The sequence below is a fragment of the Dermacentor andersoni genome, chromosome 4, assembly GCF_023375885.2.
Source record: "Dermacentor andersoni chromosome 4, qqDerAnde1_hic_scaffold, whole genome shotgun sequence".
In the NCBI taxonomy this organism is placed as follows: Eukaryota; Metazoa; Arthropoda; class Arachnida; order Ixodida; family Ixodidae; genus Dermacentor; species Dermacentor andersoni.
The window spans coordinates 69,176,277-69,195,733 of NC_092817.1; the positions used below are offsets into that span (position 1 = coordinate 69,176,277).

Sequence of the window (19,457 nt, forward strand, 5' to 3'; positions counted from 1 at the left end):
AGTACATTTATAAGTGGCAACATGTGCCTGAAGCGATTACTTCAAAAGTTAATAAGCGATATTTTAATAATTAGTCGATTATGCATTTCCATTTTTGTGCAAGTAATGCCCGCTCCTAGAACCCAGCTCAATGAGCAAAATTGCGATACATGCCACGCGGGATATATAAAAATTGGGTTGAACCTAAAAAAAAAAAAACGACGGCACCCTAAATATTTGCGTTATGATCACTGCGAGATGAACTCGTGCACTCGCCACTCGTGTGATATAAAAACGCAAGTTATATCATATATATTATAGCACAACATAAGTTGAACAGAACTGAGAAATTCGCAGTCTACTATAGAATCGTAAAGCTAAAGGTAGATTGCGCGACCAGCGTTACCTAGTCTTTGCACTTCTGTCCGTAATCAAAGGCTTTCCTTTACTCCCGATAAAGAGTTATACAGTGGCTGCATGTCAAATGACAGGTAGAACTCACAAGAGCCATTTTCATGCATTGACAGCTTTTTCTTCTTTCGTTTCGCACAAGGACACAGACGCTGTTTCTTTAATGGACTACTGTGTGTATTGGTACACTGCGCAGCCCGGTGAAATGTGCCACCTATATAGCTCAAAAATACATAAGTCTTTTTTTTTTTTTACTAAAACGAAGCCTTCCAAAGGCCTAGTTGCCTATGGTAGAATAGCCCACTGTCTTTGTACGGATATACTTCCCTTTTCTGTCGTCTTGGCGAGTCTAGTGCGGTGACAGTAATTTAACGCCCGTGATTCGCGGACAGCAGGGTTGACGTTAATAGGCCGCAAGGACAAGAATAGGTTGGTTCACATGACCCGTAACTGACGTTGCCGTCCTTCTTTGTCTTGTCTTGTATTATCTCCTTGACGGACTTGTAAGCATCATCCACACTACCACACTGACAATGGTACCAAGAGGTGGAGTCGAATTCGCCTTTGAAGAGGCATCAAGGGCATCGAGATGTGACACAGGCGTAGTATTTATATGGGCAGCCAAAGAGTTAAATTCTACATTTTCCTTGATGATTGGCAGCTCACTTAAAGCCATAATCCCTTGACTGCAGTTGCAGACATTGAGTAGCCACGACACGCAATAGCTCACTCAACCTCCTCCAAAGCAAATAATTCCTGACAGGAAAGCAATACCACGAATAATAGAAGATGACGCGAAACAGCAAGACAGCGCGTCTTGTAACGTTACGCCGATCTTACTGTCATAGCGACTATGTTGATGAGTTTCCCACTGTCGCCTCACAAAACCAATGCATTTTTGCCGGTATACCAACTGCGCACAGGCCTAACAGAAAATGAATGCTCGGTTTCGAAGTTTGCGCACGAAGTGAGCTAGTCGAACATTGCGAACATTTGCCTCACTCTACAAGGCAGGCAGCCTCGGTGGCTTCTCAATCGCCGGTTATCCGCTACTGAAAAAGAACCACTAAATTCACTTCAACGAAGATGTGTACGCGTTAACGAATGACCACTCTTTTTCTTTTCATTTTTCGGACTGACTGTTTTCGTTTTCTTGTTTTTTTTCTACGCACTCCAAAAACCACCACAGCAGAAACTGCTGACAGCTTCCTCACTTATGCGAATCCGGGCTGCACAGAAAAGAGAGGCCGAGAAAGCTTCCGAATGGGACTAATGCACCGACCATACACATCTGGCTGTTAGCTTCGCGCGCCACTCTTCGGCGTGCTTTCGGAATCCATTTCCGATCTCTCTCATTCACGCGCTCCCGCTGCGCAGAGTGCCATCACGCCTTGCCGAGTGCTATATAACGCAGGTATACGTTGTGCCACAGTCGCCCCCCGCACTCCAGTGGTTCCCGACGCCGCGGCCCGGTTTTAAGTGACCGTCGCAGCCGCCGAAGTGCCGCGACAGTTCCACGGGAGGATTAGTCGTCGACGGGCAAACTTGTAATGGCGCAAAAAGGAGCCGGAAAAGAAGAAAATCTAATGGCGAGCAGCATGTACGTTCCCAATATGGACTCTGAGAGAGGAAAGACTTCGAATGGAAAAAGGGGATCCTGACGGAAGGGAAGACAGAAAAGGAGAGGAGGAATAAGTGTATTCCCTCCCACTGTCTCCCTCTCCCCACGTGATGAAAGGAGCATTCGAGAGGGAAAAAAAGGGGGAAACGGGAGAAGGGCCGGCTGGACGCCCGAATGCGTACACACACACGCAGGAACGGCAGCCATAGGGACGTCGTCGCGCTTGCTTTTATCGAGCAGCAGCAAGCAGCGACATAAGCAAGAAGAGAGGGGGAGAGAGAGAGAGAGCGCCTCAGCGAAAAGAGATGCTTTCCTTTTCGGAGCACTTAATGCTGCGGCGCTCTGTTGCGCCGGGCGCCGCCCACAGCGCGCGCTCGCGCGCGAGCCCTAATGGAGGGAACGGCGGCTCTTCCGGCGAGGTGCCCGCGGGGAGAGGCTAAAAAGCCTTTTAAGTCCACTAAAAACTATCTTCGAGTTGTTTGTTCCAGAGCAGGCGAGCCTGCCGCGTGCTCACTCCCCCATCTCGTTCCTTCCTTGCGCGCACCAGCAATATAACGCGGACGGTGGCGGGACGCAGCAGCGGGCACGCACTGCCACCGACGACCGAACTGGGGGGCGCCACCCGCAATGACACGCGAAACGAATGGGACGTGGCTCCGAGAGACACAAGAGATGGAGAGACGGAGAGTAAGAAAACGCGTGCTTTACTTTCGATCCCCGGCTGATTTCCTTTCCTTTCTTTCTCTCCCTTTTTTTTCCTTTCTTGATATTGCTCCTGGATGTTCCCGAGTGCGCGGCGTCGAGCCACTTAGGTAAATAAGGGAGAGTAGAGGAGTGCACACGGAACGGCCGGCTAATGGACGGGCGCCGAGAAACGTTCTCGGAGCGCGCGCGCGCGCGCGCGCCAGGCGCAAATGGAAGGATCGGTTGCCTTGGGATTTGCACGACCGCGAGCGCACGAGCTCTTTCTCTCGATCGCCACCGCCCCGCCGGACCTTTTATTTCCCTACACCCGCCCACTTTTCTTGGTCTTTTATACCTTCGCAGCAACACCCGTGCACCCTATCTCACTAGCACCTCTCTCCTCGCCTCCCTCCGTCCCTCTCTCTCTCTCTCTCTCTCTCTCTCTCTCTCTCTCTCTCTGTTTTGCTTTCATCGCGTCCCTTTTGCAGCTCTATTTCATCAAAATGCGCTTCACTTTCTTTTGTTCCCCTTCTTTCGCCCGGTTCGCGCAGTTGGGAACACCGCCATGGGAAGCAGCCAATCCCGTACTTGTAATATGGCCGTAGGAACCACTTTTCTCCGAAGCACTCTTGAAAATTTTTACTTTATATCGTTCATTTTCTTTTACCATTTATTCTTCTTACTGATCGGGTATATAGTTACCCCGTTAACCTCATGACACGGCCAGTAACGACATCTGCCCTCAACCGACAGGCGTGGAGCATGCCCCACTCTAATGTTCCGCTCTTCAATTTCAGTTCCATGCAGGCTACTTCGCAGACTAATCTTGTGCTTCCAATTAATTTCTGTTTTGATGAGAGCTCGTGTCGTTAACATATGAGTGAAATTGTACGACTAAGGTCAGCACTGAGAGAAAACGTGTCCTACTACTCAACAAATACTTCAACAGAACGGAACTTACCATTCACGTTGGAAGAACAGCAGCCGACCTCATATCCCACGGAGGAGAAAACGCACTGATTCTCTTTTCAGTCCGGAGTCTACCAGTCCAGTCCTTAGCTTGGCTTCATCCGCTCTCCTGGCAAGCTTAAGTTGAGGAAACGCTACGATGATGCCCCGAAGACGGGGCACGGTTTGGTCCGGCACCGTGTCGCAGTTGCAGGGAAGACCCCGCCGACAGTGCGACGTAAAACGACAGGAGCAACATCACATGGCACATTTTGTCATATGGATCTCACAGGCACGACCCGTGAAACCCCGAGTCAATTGTACACACGCGCGCACATACACACTTCAGCCCAGTCGCATGTGAAGTCATCTACGCATTCGTCCAGGTTATACTCAATATCGCGGAGTTAAACCTTCTTGGCCGCTTTTGGCGATGACGCTGCTTTCTTGGTTCTCCTGGTCACACACAGGTCTTCGTATATTTAGAACGGTTTTCTTTGGGTTAGCCCGATGGCCAGCGCAACGCTTCGTTGTCCCAACGTCCATTCGCACCTCCCGCCCCCCAAGAAAAAAAAAGAAAAACGCACATCGCGCGAGCGTAAGGCTATGGTGACATAAAGTGTGCGCGCGCACGCGTGGCCCAAGCATGTAGTCCAGGCCAGGGAAGGCGCATTAGCTCAGGTCTTGCTTGCAGGCGAGGGCGGCGGGTCCGGCGTGGTGCCGACCGCGGCCGCCTTTCTCCCTGGGTCACTTGCCGTCGCTCATCATGGAATCGGGGCTGCCGTAGCCGCTGGACGCGTCGTCCTGTACGGGCATACTGTCTAGTGTGTGTCGCTTGAGCCGCTGGAGGCTATTGCTGTTGCCGTTGTTAGCATTGGGGCCGCCAGCGCTACCGGGAGGCGTACCGATGGGCGGGCGACCAGCGCTGTTAGTAGTCGTCGTCGTCGTGCCGGTTGCTGGGCCACTGTTGCTGTTACTGCCCTGGTTGCTCGCCTGGTGGTTTCCAATGCTACCATTGCCTCCGCCTCCTCCTCCGCCACCTGCACCGGGCGTCGAGGCATTGTTGGCGTTTTGCTGCTGCTGCTGTTGTTGTTGGTTGCTTGGATTGTGGCCAGGGAACGGCACGTTCTGGAACGACAGCCGCTCCTCGTAGTCGTACTCGCAGAGTATCTTGTTGTCGAACAGGTAGAAGCGGTCGCCCACGCAGAACCTGCACAGGGAAAATGTAGGGCGTAAAGGTAGAGCTAAGACAGATGCCTACTCATTTTCTTTCATGTGAGTTGGCGAAGAGGCTACACTAAAGCACGCCGGTCTTACGCTTTTGTTCTTTTCCCTTCGCTTCGATAGCATTTAAGTTGCTTCGTCTACGCATTGTCACCCGAGTCTCCAACTGTGAAAACGCACCTGTGATTGCAGTGTTGACAGGCGAAGCACTCCAGATGGTATACGTTCCCGCGGGCCCTCATGACCATTTCAAACGCCGGTATTGTTTTGTTGCACGCAGAGCAGAGACCAGTAGTGCCGAAGAGCCTGCAAAGAGACAGGATGCGGTATTTTAAGGACACGCTGGCGCCAATATAGAGCAATTTACAACGAAAGCACTGTCCTGACGCGAATACATATGCATGCATTATTAAACTTCCGTATACATTGGAAAATTAAGATTGCATTTCTTGTCGTGTCGAAATTCCTTGTGTATTATTCTTGCTTAAACCACATCCCATTTCTGAAATGACAGTTTCTTACAGATTTTATAAGCTTCTAGCGTGTTTTGCCATTACTGGCCCTATTCTCAAGCAGCATTTAAGCATTAAAGCAGTATTGATTAAGTTTAACGTCCCAAACCAATGTCGAGACTATCAGAGACAGCACAGTTCAGGGCACCGAATCAGATTTGGTCATCTGAGATTCTTTAACATGCACCCCAACAACGATATAGGAGCGTTTATGCATTCACCCTAGCTCAACAAAAGGTCATTGCCTATAAAGGAGCACTGACACAATACTCTTGACTCTTCATTTCTTTTTTCAAAAAAGAGAAAGAAAGAAAGCTTGACGAGTTAAAAATATAATGTGAGTATTCCTTTAAGCCACCGCGGCTTGTAACTCTTAATACTTGGTGCACATACTATATACACGCTTTGAATACAGCTTGCGTTCTGCAAATAATGTTGCCTGTGCCTTTGGCGTCCTCAATAAATATTTTACGCTAGTACAGAATAATCAGAATGTTTACAAGATATATGTTTGCAACATTTCTTTGTTTACAACTTTAGAACATCTTCCCTTAAAACATGGCCATTTGGTATACATAGCAGAAGGAGTCTTCGAGTCAACGTCTCCTCGCGAGGGAATCAATGACTTTATATTTAAATAAGCGTTTTTCTTCTCGTCTACATTCATTCGTTTCCGGTACTTCCTTTCCATTGTAGTTAGATACGTGGTCGCGGCACATTGGGAGACGACGTTTAAAATAAACATTTCTTACGTGTGTCGCCGGTCATATAGCATTCGATAAGCGCGCAGCCGCGATCAAATGCCAGAATAAACATGGCGGCCTCTCCCTTACCTGAGGTAGTCCCTCTTGCAGAGTATGAGGTTGGCCTTAGTGAAGAGGGTGGAGCCGACCTCTCCGAGGCGGCAGTCGCAGCACGCGCACTTGAGGCAGTCCTCGTGCCACAGCTGGTCCAGCGCCTTGAGCAGGAACCGCTCGCGGATGGGCTTTTGGCAGCCCGCGCACTCGGGGCCCGGTAGAAGACCGGCCATGCCCAGAGCGCCAAGCCCGTTGCCACCTGGTGTCATGCTCAGGGTACCTGCCTGGACTACGCGCCTCCCGGGGCCGGACTTCATGTCCATTGAATCTGCGATAGTGACAAAGAGGAGCACAATGTTGAATGCATACGCTTAGTAATGTGAACGTTTCGTAAGCAGCGCTACACATAATCGTCTGCACGTATGTTGCACTGCGTTGAACTCTGGTTTCTCCGCAGTAACATACCCTGTGAGGAGAAACCCGCTTCTGAAATTTCTTCTTGTAATGGCGTCATCCAGTACGACGGAAGCATTTGTGCGAATGTATAAGTGGGAAAGTTATAAAAGGGTAAGCGTCGCTGCAAATTAAGTAATATAGACACAAGAGAAGTATATTAGCCTTGATCAGAAATCGACCCCTTCAATTCTTACATTGGTGTTCCGCCAATTCCACTCGTACACCACGGAACCTCGCGTAACACAGCATGAGGTCCACACATTGGACTCATAAATCCCGTTATTTAGAGCAGCCGGTATACAACTAAGCGGTGCGGCAAATGGGATGCATCGAAGGGGCACACGGAGCAAACAGCTGAACATAGTGGGCAGCGGAGAGTCAAGGTTGTAGGAAGTACAAGGAAGCGCCTAAAGCACATGGATACAGACGCCATTGCTGTCAAAAATGAGCCGAAGAAAGTAATAGACGCTTAGAACATTATCGCTGTTTCGAAAGGCTATTGCTTGTTCCCTGTGTATTATCACAAATTATTGTGAAGAAACTTTATGGCTACAATAAGCGGTCAAAACTAAGCCGGCGCCCTCTGCTACAGCGTACATTATATAGGAGCTTTGGAGAGTAAAAGACCCACCGAAATGAAAGTAGTATATGGGCGACGTAGAGTACGGGCTCTCTATAGGCGCTCTGTTTCTCAACCAAGGTGTAGCTCGTTGGCTCACATTAATGTGCGCTACACTGTCAGGCTAATAAGCACTAAACTGTGGACTACATATTTCAGTTGTTAAATACAAAATGGTCTAGACTAAAGCGCATTATTTTATAAATGCCAACTGCCCGAGTAGTATAGCATCCCTGATGGCCTGATCTGATTATTTTTTCTTCGGCCTGTTGATGTTTTAGTTATGATTTTACAACACAAACCAATAGCCCGTGTTATGCTACACCTTCCATCATGCACTTAGTTCCTGGTCGTTTTTTTGCGCAGCGATGCAGGCTTTCCAGGTATATCAATATTACCCGAATGCGCCTTACTGCGCCTTGCGAAATTTCTACGCATACGAGGCCTCTTCAGTGTGCAGCGTGTCGAATGAATGCAAAGTGACATGTCGTTAGTCCCCAAATTTACACAATCGGATGCGCTGTAGGGTGAAGGGATAATTTCAAGAGGACTGTAGAAGCAGTGTGCAGGAGCCTTAAGGGCATGGATTACCCCTGCCGATGGCGTGTATCTTTCCCTTTCAGATGCGACCTTTCCTGATCATGTGAAGTCAGGATAATGTGCGAGTAACGCGTTTTCTGCTTTTTCTTTCTTTCTTTTTTAACATTTCACAAAGCCGAGCTAGAAAGGCGATTCATCCACTTAGAGGCATAGAAGAAGGAAGAGAAAGCAGCAAGAAGCGTTAGGCCTCGGAGGATGTTCGGTATTCAGACCCAGCAACGTACGCGACTCCTCATATATTATCCTCCTTTTATCTTTCTTTCTCCTGGTCCTCGACGCTCGTTCTTGTGCTCAGCGACTACATGCTCCAATAGAGAAATGAAAGGAGGCGGCCGGCCTCTTCAGCAACAAACATACAGACACACATTGTGGACGCCGCGGCAGCGGGTAAAGGGGTGAGTGGAAGAAAAGTTCCCTCGCCCGAATGGGACGACAGGTGATCGTATCTAAGTTGAGCGGCTGTTGGCTGGCGGGAGCACGAAACAGGACACTCTATAGCGGCGGCGCGGCAAGCACACTAAACACGGCGACCATGTGTATGTGAGTGTGTGTGCGCGCGTGAGCCAGCGGGCTCGATAAAGACGAGACAGCCATTTCCTATCGGGCCGCCGTTTAAATGCCTCTTTCGAAAAAGGGGGTTGGGTGCGACTATATAAGCTTCCCCTCATCGCTTTTTTTTTCCCTCTCTCGTCCGTTGTACAGTCGAAGACGTCGTCGTCTCTTTTCGATGCCGGCGCAGCCAGCGCCTCTGTTGCCTCCATCGCCGTCGTTCATGCCAGCAACGAGAATGGACTGCTGATGTGGTTCGAACAAATTTCCTGTCCTTCGAGGCCTTTATTTCCGCACCGTTCCGACGCGCCGGGCCTGCCAAGTGCGCCCGGCGCGGCATCACACGGGATTCTTGCGTTTCGCTCTCGAGGCCCCGGCCAGAAATGGAACGAGAAAAAAGCGGTAGAGGCGCAAGTAGAGTACAGAAGAGGTACACATCACCGGCTTGTTGCAAAGATGCAAGCGAGAGAAAGAAAGGGGCCCCGATGGCTTAGAAGCAGCCAGGGAACAGGAGAAATGGGCTTTTCGTCCAACTTGAGCAAATGCTCCCTGTCTCCCCACGAAGATAGACGCTTATAAGCCGGAGATCACATTATGTTTTTTTTTTTTCTTTCTTTTTCTGCCTATAGCTCGCACGCCCCTATTGGAAAGTCCGCGTGTGACGGCCATTCGTGGTGGCGGCGGCGGTGGCCAGCTTTCGCGGGTATCGGCGATCCAGGAAGCGTCGTTGTCTACCACTGTCTCCTTCTCCGTCGGTCCGATCTTGTAATTCAGTGCCTGCTCTCGAAAGGTTGATCCTAAAGTGCCGCCGCAGCACACCCTTCTCAGCAGACGAGAGTGGTGGCGGCAGCGGGGCAATCGAAAAGCCTCCCCGTCTATACCGGCGTTATCTCCGTCGAGGATGTTCGATAAGGGTCCCTCGCACCGCACAAACACGATGTCGCCTTGCTCGCGTACCACCTAATGTATTATTTCTCTATCTCTATCTTTTTCTCTCTCTCTTCTACACATCCCGCCTTTAGGACTTCTCGAGCTTGTTACTTCGGCTATGCTTCACCGTGCCTTATACCCCTGTTCGCCAGCGCCTTTCGCGCTCTGTTTCCGAGAGTAGGGGGAGGCGGAGTGTGTGTGTGTGTGTGTGTGGGGGGGGGGGGGGGGGGGAGGGTGGACACGTGGTCGCGGGAATCCCTAGCGAGCCTCAGCAGAAATACGACTCACCATGCGTCCTCCACGCAACAGCGCTGCAGGAAAGCGCGACGGTGGGCCATAGGCAATCTGCGGCGCCCATCGCGCGCGCGCGGCTCCTACGGGTATCCAGCACCAGCGTCGCGACCAGCCCTATTCCCTCCCCACTCGTTCGCCCGCTCAAAGCCCCGCAATTTGAGCGCATGGCCCGCGAAGCGCTCGGCCCGTCTGCCGAGAGGCCTCTTGCGATGCGGGTCATGTCCTGACCGTCTGGGCGCAGCCACGCCGTGGCGGGGAAACGGCGGCGACGACGACGACAACGACGATGGAGCGGGGTCTCGTCCCTTCCTTCCTTCGCGTCCTGGATCGATTCCCGTTCAGCAGCACCGTCGGACGAGATGGAAAAAGCACTCGCTGGCACAAGCCGCCCCCATATCTTCGCCCGCCGCCGTGCCGAGAAGCCCATACTAATGCGAGTCCCCCGTGTCCGCTCTGATTTGTGCCCGCCCTGTCTCACGGAGAAGAGCGAAAAAGAAAGTCGGGCGCCTACGAAGAAAACAGGCTCGTGATGCTCCTGCCTCGCTGTACGGCCGTACAGCGCCCTGACGCGACTCCCCGCGCACTGCCACGACGAGCTTTCTTTTGCGGTTGGCTCGCCGTCGCCGAGCGCCGCGCTACTGATTCTCGCTCCGAGATGCCGAGATGGAAATTCCGGGAACGTCGTCAAAGGCTTCCGTGGCAGCGAGCCTCGCAAACCGTCCTCAATAACTGTTACTTTCCTTTCGCTTGCCACTCTTACGTATGTGCGCCTCAGCAAAAGTAATTCCGAGCCATTAATCAACGACGGACAAACTCAATCTTGAAACTACGCTGTAATGAGCAGAGCCCCCTGCGCGCCCGCCTTTCCTGCGGGACTTTTGCTGCTACGTAATCGCGATGGCCTCGTTGTATACCTTTATTGCGTCGTGCTTGTTTAGTGTGCAGATCATGCTCAAATGTCAAGCCCCCGCGTCTCTGCCTGTTATGCTCCGGTTTTCTAGGTTTGCCTGCCCCGTAATGGATACGATCGCTCGCTTGTTCAAGCGGCGCCAAAGTAGAAAGAAATGGAGAAAATTAATGCCAATGCTGCAGTTTATATGTTGTTCTAAATATATCGGTCTGTTCGTGCCAAATCATTCTCGTTTGTCAGTGAGCGTCGATCACTGCATCACTACTCGGGATAATAAAAACCGTCACACTCTTTGAAGACCTGTCGCGACCACTCTAATCGCCGAGTTGCATCGACACATCCTTCCAACGCGCGCAGCGAATCGAAAGCAGAAAGGCTGCGTGCTTTGCACAGGCAAGAAAGTTGGAAGGCACAAATGAACTATATACATGCCGCCTCTTTAATCTAGGACTATCGCGCAATTTTTCTTTAATTTTCTTTCTATTCTTTTTTCTTCCTTTCAAAGTTGGTCTTCAGCAGTTGTCCACCTAACAAAACCGGAGTATGTCCTCAGGAAAAACCACGATTACAATCTGTAGACAAAGCGAGAGCTACGCGCCGTAAGGACACCTTTTTATAGCTCCGCCACTGTTCTGCCCTTACCTTCGTACATGTCCGTGATAATGTCACTCTCTTCCAAAGAACGACGACGCCGCAGAACTGAACACGAAACAGCCCGTCGCCTCTTCTTCAACTTCCCTTTTTCTGTTTCACTCACTTTAAGCAGTCCCGTGCAGCTTCGTATAAGAGCCGCTAGCCACGTGTTAACGTTGTTTGCACGCGGTGGGAACCATCATTTACGACCTCCACCGACGAGTGGACGAAGGCGATGCTGTGTAGAGCGCAGTAGCGAGCGATAGCGATCAAATTTTAAATGGAGCAGACCGTGCCAACCCGTCGCGCTGAGGCAGCCCTTTCCAAAGAGAAGGAGATGTTACGTACACGAAGAAGCTCCCTTCATTTCGTCGCTGGTGAAGTGCCGTCGGGCACGGCAAGCTCTCTTTCTATGTCTCTTTTCGGCTGACATGCGAGGCTGAGATGCTATGCCCGTCGTGTAGGAAATAAAATCTTGCGATATCGGACTCAAGATTCGGTGCGCTGGCGGCAACGACCAAGTGCGTTTCCCGAGAAAGCGAAAGAAAAGGTTGCGTCGAGAGTGTACAGAGTATGCCCGCCTATACATGAACGGCGTGCGCGATCCGTATACAAGGCCTGCCTCCCTCTATCTGTTCGGCGGCAAAGGAAGAGAAAAAGAAAAGAATTGAGGACGGGCCAAGCTGAGATATTGCATATAATGCCGCGAAAGCTCGCGAGATTAAAATGGGAGTCACGACGACTTGGAAGAATCAAGTTGAGACAGGCACCCGGTGTGTACCGCGTGGCCAGCAAACAAGAAACGAGTGAAGTGGTGTCGTTCCGGAGATTTCAAGAAGGAAGTCTTGTAGAAAAAACAGCACAGAAGGCAAAAAAGAATGAAAAAAAAAGAGACAGAAAGGGCCAGCGGGTCCGCGGTATGGGAGGCGCATATAAGCGACGATATTGCGTCCCATACCCTCGCCTCGCGGAGACGACTCGCATCGACACTTCCCTTGTTTTACGATTTCAGCCCGGAACGTGAGCCACTTTAAAATTTACTCCGTCCCGCCGTCCACGTGGCCGTTTTCATCTGGGCTCGGAGTGAAGCAAGCAATCTGCCGAACCCTGGAGCAGCGATCGCTCCCTGTTCTTCCCCAGCGGTCTCCTGCCGTCCTTCCCCCTTCAACGCGTTCCATCTTAGTCGTTCCTGGGGAAGATTTCATTCCGAAGCTGTAGCTTGGATGCTGTCAGGCCCGCTGGCGTTCTCGTTGTTTTCGTCCCGCTGCCTTGAACTCCCAATTCATGACGCCCCATAGCACCGAAACAACATTTCATGATTTATTCTTTCTTTTTCTTTTTTTCCTTTCGTGCGCGGATCTGCCTCCCAGCCCCCATCCCCTCACCTCCCCCCCCCCCTTTTCCGACACCGCCGCACGCATCAATCCACTCACGAAGCGCGACGCCTCTTTGGTTCGTCTCTCCACGACCCAGCGCATTTTCGCGATCGTCGCGCAGGGAAGACCACGGGCGTGTTCATTCTCTTCGTTCTCGTGCACTGCGTTGCTGCCTTCACCGAGGACAGGCGTTCCCCCCCCCCTCCATCCTGTCCTCCCCCCCCCCCCACATCCTCTCGTTCCGAGCCCGTTCGTTGCATTTCGGCTCCTGTGGAACTAACCCCGCGCGGCGTGTCCCCGCGGTATTGTTTGATGGTTGCGCGGACGCTACCTGCATGGAGAGCAGCTTGACTCGCGCGGTCCATTCCAATTCCGACACCGCGATCGTCCTTTCGTCTTCTATGTCCCCTTGGCAGCATCTCGTTTTTCTTTTCTTTTCTTTGTTTTCTTTTTCTTTCTGCGTCCGTCTTCTGCCGCTTTCGTTGCACTTGCAAAAAACGTTCTTCTGGCTTCGTTATTCTTACTTTCTCCTACGAAGATTCACCAGCGGGCTTTTCTCGTCATGTTTTTGTTCCTCTGTCGGCCTGCCCCTGACGCGCCGCTTGTTTTCTTTCCATTCTGGACACCCCCGCTCGCCGGCGCGAGGCTGCCCCTGCACAGCTGCTCCTTTCCTTTCCTGTGCCCCGTGCGCGCCATCATCGCGTAACAACGAAAAAACAGCGGTGTCCATCGAGCAAGCCGGATACGTACATAGTATACGCACAAATACACGCGCACATATATACAAAGGTTTACGCGGCACCTCCACTGCGTATTCTACACAGGATCGAGCTCTATATAGCAGGGGCTCGCAAGCTCGCCACGGTCGCTCGCGCGCAATGCTGCGTAGGCCAAAATGTCCTCCTCCTGTCCTTCTCGGCATTCCTTCCTTTTTTATTATTTTTATTAGACGCGGAGCTCGTTCGGATTTAAGTTCCGCTCCGTCTAGCTCCGTCCCTTCTCCTTCGCTCGTCTGCCCAGCGACCCTACACTATTCGGCGTAAGGCGGGAGCGCCGGACTTGCAGTGCGAAGCTGCTTCTTTACTGCTGGCGTCGAGCGTCGTGTTTTCCTTCGTTCTCGTCGTTCTTCGCAGCCACGCTCGCTGCCCTCGCTAGCCTGCCTGACTGGAATATTCGCGACGACACATTTGCTTCGCGTGCGCGTCGTCCAGCGTCGCGCCTCTCTCCCTCTCTCTCTCTCCGAGTGGCCCCCGCTGTCGAACGCCGTGCTGATGCCGCCGCTGCAATCGAGGTCCTTTTCGCCAACGCCGCCGGCATCTCGCATTGCGACTGCAGGCATGCATACGGCGCTCTGAAGGAAAAGGCCGAACGGTGACGCTGCACACTTCTGCTATACTTCCCCGAATCGACCACGACGGGCGGTAACGCATAAATGCGGGGATGACGCGCACGCGAGCTACTCGTTACCAGCATGTGGGCTCGTTTCCGAGACGTCCATTACTCTTTTTGCAGCTTATCGTTCTCCCGTCTCTCGCGCTTTGTCCTGCTTGCCTCCTCATCGTGTGACGAGGAGAGCGCTGTCCTTCCTGACCGCCCAGTGCATTTGATCACGACACCCAACTTCTTTTCCTCGGCGGGGTGCACGCGCGGCTTCTCGAAATGCGCCGAGCTGTTGCGGCAAATGACGGGTCTTCGGGTGTCTACGAAGTCCTTACGGCCATCTCCGTATTGGGCGTAAGGGGGTCGTTGGTGATCGCCAATAGCGCTGCGGGAAGCCTTTGGTAAAACGTTTTTTTTTTTTTTTTAATTCACCCACTTTGAATTAACTCTTGGTGCGCTCTTAACTGGGCATTCGCGTCCCCCACAGATCACAAGCCGTAATTGGTGGGTGTGCTGAGCTGGCTGTGTTGCGTGCTTGCGCCGAGTACTGAACATTACAATCTGCGTGAACAGCATGAAATTTGGCAGTTAAGCACGCGTTAATCTTGACTGACATGTGCTCATCAATGTGAGAAAAAATCTGCAAACGAGGTAGATGGCCGTTTTCTCGAATTTTCTTAAAAGTTTTCGCCGGTATATATAGAACTCGGCTTGCGAGCTCACAGCGGAAGGAGGAACACCGTGACCACTGAACAGATGCAATAGAATACGGGCGAAAATCGAATAAGACAGTGCACTTTGAGATGGAGACTGGTGGTAGAATATGAACCAGCAAAGGCGCAGAGAAAGCACATAACAATTATTCGTCCGCCCTAATGGCATAGCTCTACTCATCTTTTCACTCCTTTCCGTTTGCGCCTTTGGTGGGAATTCTCGCATCCAGTTTGCTCGCGTATAAGTGACAGCGTAACCATATTAACCCCAAAACGCAAATGGCCAGCGAGTGAAGTCTCGACAGCCGCGCAAGGTATGTGTGCTCTTCTGTATTGAACCCCACGAGGCAACGCCGTTAGCTCATCAGCACAGACAGTCAATAGTTCGATGTACCGTTGATGTTTCCTTTCTCTTTATTTCATTCTTATTTATTTATTTTTGTTATGATTACTTCAGTACCATACGAGTGCACCAACGCACGACGGTCACGCTTCCGACGTCAGCGCAGAGCCCGTCATTCAGCCATCAGCGGCAGGCGAAGAAGATTGCCTCGGAAACACCACACACACGCTCACGCTCCCTCTAGGATCGAAATAAGGAAGAAGGGGAGAGTACCAGGAGCATGCGCTGAAAGGGAGCTCAGTGGATGGGAGAAAGGAGATGGGGAGGAGGCCTAATGCAGGCGGTGCCCCGGCAAGCAGATTGGCGGCACGAACGCGCCGGATGATGCTCTTAGGTGTACCGACTCCGTCAACCCCAACTATCTTCGCAGCCCATTATCGGGGCAGGCCTGGTCGATTACAGCGGCGGGCCTTTTCTGCGAAGAAAGGCTGCCCGACGGGAAAATGCACGCGGCCCGAGAGAGCTAGCTGCCTGCGGGCGGATCGTGTTAGCCGACGGTGGAGCATGCGCGCCGCAGAGTGTATATAAGTCCATGCTTCTGCGGGCTCTCGCGTGACTCATTCGCGGTGAGGGCATTAAATGGAAGCGCACAGAGAGAGGCGGCATTAGGGAAGGCTGAGCGTGGCCCGCGCTTCTCGCGGCGTGTATAACGCGAGCCGTTTTGCGGCGCAGCGGCTGCCGCCGCCGCCATGAGAGAAGTGGAAATTGCGCGCCATCGCAGCAGCGAAGGGCGAGAAGGGGGGAAAGAGCCGCTATTAGTTGCGCCCCGAGAGGAAATTGAGTGGATCCCGCTGGCACGGGGCAGTGCGACGCGCGCTAAGTGGGACGCCAGCTGACGGCGGTGTTTGGGGCCCCCGTGGTATTACGACAGCGAAACCGGAGGCGACGACGGCGACGTTGGCAGGCGGGGCGCTGAGCCTCTGTTGGGCTGTGGGGATCGGTATATGCCAGGGGCTCTGGTCCGCCCGCCTTGTCTTCACCCGTGCCATTACGGTCGCCTCCACCCACCGTTCGGCTCGCGTCATGGCGGCCCGTCACAAACGGCTGTCGGCATGAACGCATTCACACAATGCCGCCATAGATTAGGAATTTACGCTGCGTACGTGTAAACTAACATTCATATATGAGGTGGATGTTACGAAGCTCTTTGTGAGTTAGTACGGTGAACCGAGGTGTTAGCGCAATTCCAGGTGGATAGCATAGCCCGTATTCACAAAGACGTCCTCGCGCTAGTAAAGTTCGAAAGAACAAAAGCCGTCCAATGGTGACAGCGAACATATGACAAGCGAAGACCGTCGGCGAATACGAAAAAGTTCTTACGAACTAAAGCCATTGTGAATTCAGCCCTAGATTATCTTTCTTGTTGTAGCAGCCATATCCTGTAGCGGCGCTGCTCGCTGACGAGGTCGTGCCCACTCTGCTCCAGTTGTACTGTCCCAGTTGTTTCAATGGAGTTTAGCTTTTCTATATTAATCGTCATTATCGTCATTTCATTCCTTTGCTGATGTTCACCACTTCTTGTCTCCTTAATACCAAACGCTGAGTAGCTGGTTAGAGCACAATGGTTCAGGCCGACCTCTCAGCCTTTATCTTATAATAAATCACTCGCTCTCTTTGTCTCACTTGAGTAAACTGTGGGTTTCCTCTAGGTAGTAAAGCACGGTAACAAATTAACATTGCTACTGAAAGCCAATGGCGCTAAAAGCGACACAAACAGCGCACTTTCAACTACTGTATCCTGCCCTGAATGACGTGATATAAATTTTCACTACAACAAATCAAAAGAAATGTCGTAAGAAAAGCGACGATAAGCAAGGACAACACAGGTATAAGACTCAAGAACAAAATAATCTAAGCAATACTATGACACCATTACCCAGTAATAATATCTGCGCATCATTTAGCCCCTTATATATACTGTGTCATGATGTACGCGGAGTGAATAAACGGAAGACAAAGATGACGATATTTGAAGAGCGGCGACAGCGCATCGGCGCGAGACGCACGTGCCCAACTAAGGGAGAAGAAATAGAAGCAGGCGGAAAGGTGCGCGAGATGGTTCTTGGGAGACCGCGAGCGTGGCAGACGTGGCGGGACCGAGAAGGTGGTGTCTAGAGACGGGGAGTAGCGGCCGGCCGAGTTCCAGGCCAGAGGTCGCTGCAGGCTGGGCACACGCGCATCATCAAGCTCGTTCCCGTAGCCTGCGGTTGGCGAACGTCGTAAGGATGTCCAATCCGGGCACAGCCAGCGTCTCTATCACCATGCCCAAGCTCCGGGCCCATGCTCCGGTTGGCAAACGCCGAAAGGGCGTCCGGCCGTTGCCTCCTTAACATCCAAGCGCGACGCGCTACAGCGACGCCTGTTGTCCGTACCAGCGTCAAACATCGCTGCCAGTATCTCCCCAAGTCCCACGTATGCTCACCGTCTGTACCATGACTCGGTGACAGTTTTTCGTTACCCGATATAGTGATATTTGAACATTGGTGTTAACGCTTAGTTTGTTTTCGTATATTGTATTCAACTGTCCTGTAAACATAATTTTTGTGTTTGCTTTGCGTCTGTACAAACGGTCTCGACATTTACATTGGTTATTCATTGTCTTCTTTAGAAACAATTCAAACACGAACTGCATATCTTCGTGAGAACTGCGCTTCAGCATGGGATTCTACCACAATTATTTAGTCAAGTTTTCGCGAATCAAGTCCTAGTCGCGGACTTCAGCAATGAGTGGGAATAAACGAGGTAGAGAAGTAGTTTGAAATCTGACATGAGGACCCCTGCTTTAACAATGATGGCTTGTAATCTGGGTTGTCAGGTCTTTCATATATACCGCAATAGAAGTTATTTAGCAATTAGGCGAGGACAGCTGCGCGTGAATATGTCTCGTGGTGGCTCGGAATGTTTCGCAACTTCAAACCTTACAATTATGCCAAGCATTCGCACTAAAGCAGTTGCAACACCGGTTGTCGCAGCCACTACATGCAACCGGCACTTGTGTATACAACGCGCAAATAATTAAGGGTGGGCGAAAGGCCGACACCTGGTACGGCAAGAGAAAGTCGAATCTGGAAGTGGAAACGCCGCGGCCTACAAACGACGCTGACGCTGTCGTAGAAAACGAACAGATTTTTTTTTTTACGGGCGAGTAAAAAGACAACACCTGTGTACTGCAGCACATAACGAAGCTTGAGAAGTAAATACGAGGCGTGCAAGCGTTTGGTCCTTTTTCCGATTACACCTGCAAGGCTGTGGTCACCGCACAGCTGTTTTGACGGCCCAAACACTGCCAAAATAAGATGGGAGGGGGAGGAACTGTCGCTTTAAGGCTCTAAATCGGTGCGACACGCAAAATCATCTCTTGCGAACGAGCAGAAGAAGGTCGCTGTCTGCGCCTAACAATGCGCGGCCGGGCGTCCCGTCAAGAAAACGCTCGAGGCATTTCGGCCACGCGTAACCACTTGCGACAAGGGCTGCCGTCTCTGCGTTGGCACGGATGCAGTGTGCCCACTTTTCGCTTTGATTGCATTTGAAAGAGGAAAATTTAAGAAATCAACGAAACGAGAAAGTATTTCCTTTCGTGAGTATTCGGGCAGTCTTGCTCCTTTCTTTTGTTCGATATCAGGCAGCACGAATGCTGGCAGGCCGAAGTGTCCGCAAGATTTCCTCTTATCTGTCGGTTGGTCGGGACAGCAAAATGGTGAAGATGCCTAGAAGAAGAGAGAAGGGGAGCACTAGAACGACACGCACATACCCACGGTCATGGCGTATGCGCATGCGAACCGTGGCGGGGGCTGTCACAAACGCTTCGGGAACGTGCCGACGCGGGAGGCTAATTCAACTTCCACAAGAGGGAACACAACGTGTCTCAGAGGCCGTGGCGTCTTGCCGAGGTTCCCGAAAGAACAAGAAGAGGAGAAAGGGAAGCGGTAAAAGGACTCCCGCAACGCATTCACGGCTCGGCATTCGTTACGGTCCCTGGGCAAGGCAGGGACATGTCCCGCTGCTAGTGGAAGAGACGTCCGGAAGCCCCGCCATGCAGAGCGGCCGCCATTAGACGATAACATAACAAGAAGACGAAGACGCCGACGAAAGCTTGGCGGCGGACCGGAGCTGCCGCTCACTCCCGCTTTCCGACGGTCTGTGGCAGTGCCGGACTTTTCTACTGGCAACAACCACTGCACGCAGCCCTGACAGAGAGAGAGAGAGAGAAGACGTAGGGGGAGAGGGTGCGACGATGAAACTGCACCAGGATTCTAAAAAGCAAGAGCCCTTGCAGAGCGGGAGGGGGGCACTCTCCGCCCCACTACAGCGGCTCTCGCAGAACGGTCCAGCGAACGGCCCTCGGATACAGCGACTGCGCCGCTTCGCCGGCGCTAGGAGCCGCTCTTTCAAACAAGCGAGCAGCGGTGATTTTCAGC

The 19,457-nt window shown here is 51.8% G+C and overlaps 1 protein-coding gene across 2 annotated transcripts in view; it reads right to left on the reverse strand.

Moving 5' to 3' along the window:
* Positions 1-19,457, reverse strand: part of LOC126536260 (uncharacterized) — a 138,411-nt gene that overhangs the window by 22,166 nt on the left and 96,788 nt on the right. For both annotated transcript variants that reach the window (XM_055073886.2, XM_050183158.3), the window contains 3 exons: positions 6,213-6,504; positions 5,048-5,173; positions 3,657-4,853 (listed from right to left, as the gene is read on the reverse strand). In XM_055073886.2, the coding sequence (XP_054929861.1) occupies positions 4,391-4,853; positions 5,048-5,173; positions 6,213-6,499 (876 nt within the window). In that variant the 5' untranslated portion in view covers positions 6,500-6,504 and the 3' untranslated portion in view covers positions 3,657-4,390. The remainder of the gene's footprint in view (positions 1-3,656; positions 4,854-5,047; positions 5,174-6,212; positions 6,505-19,457) is intronic.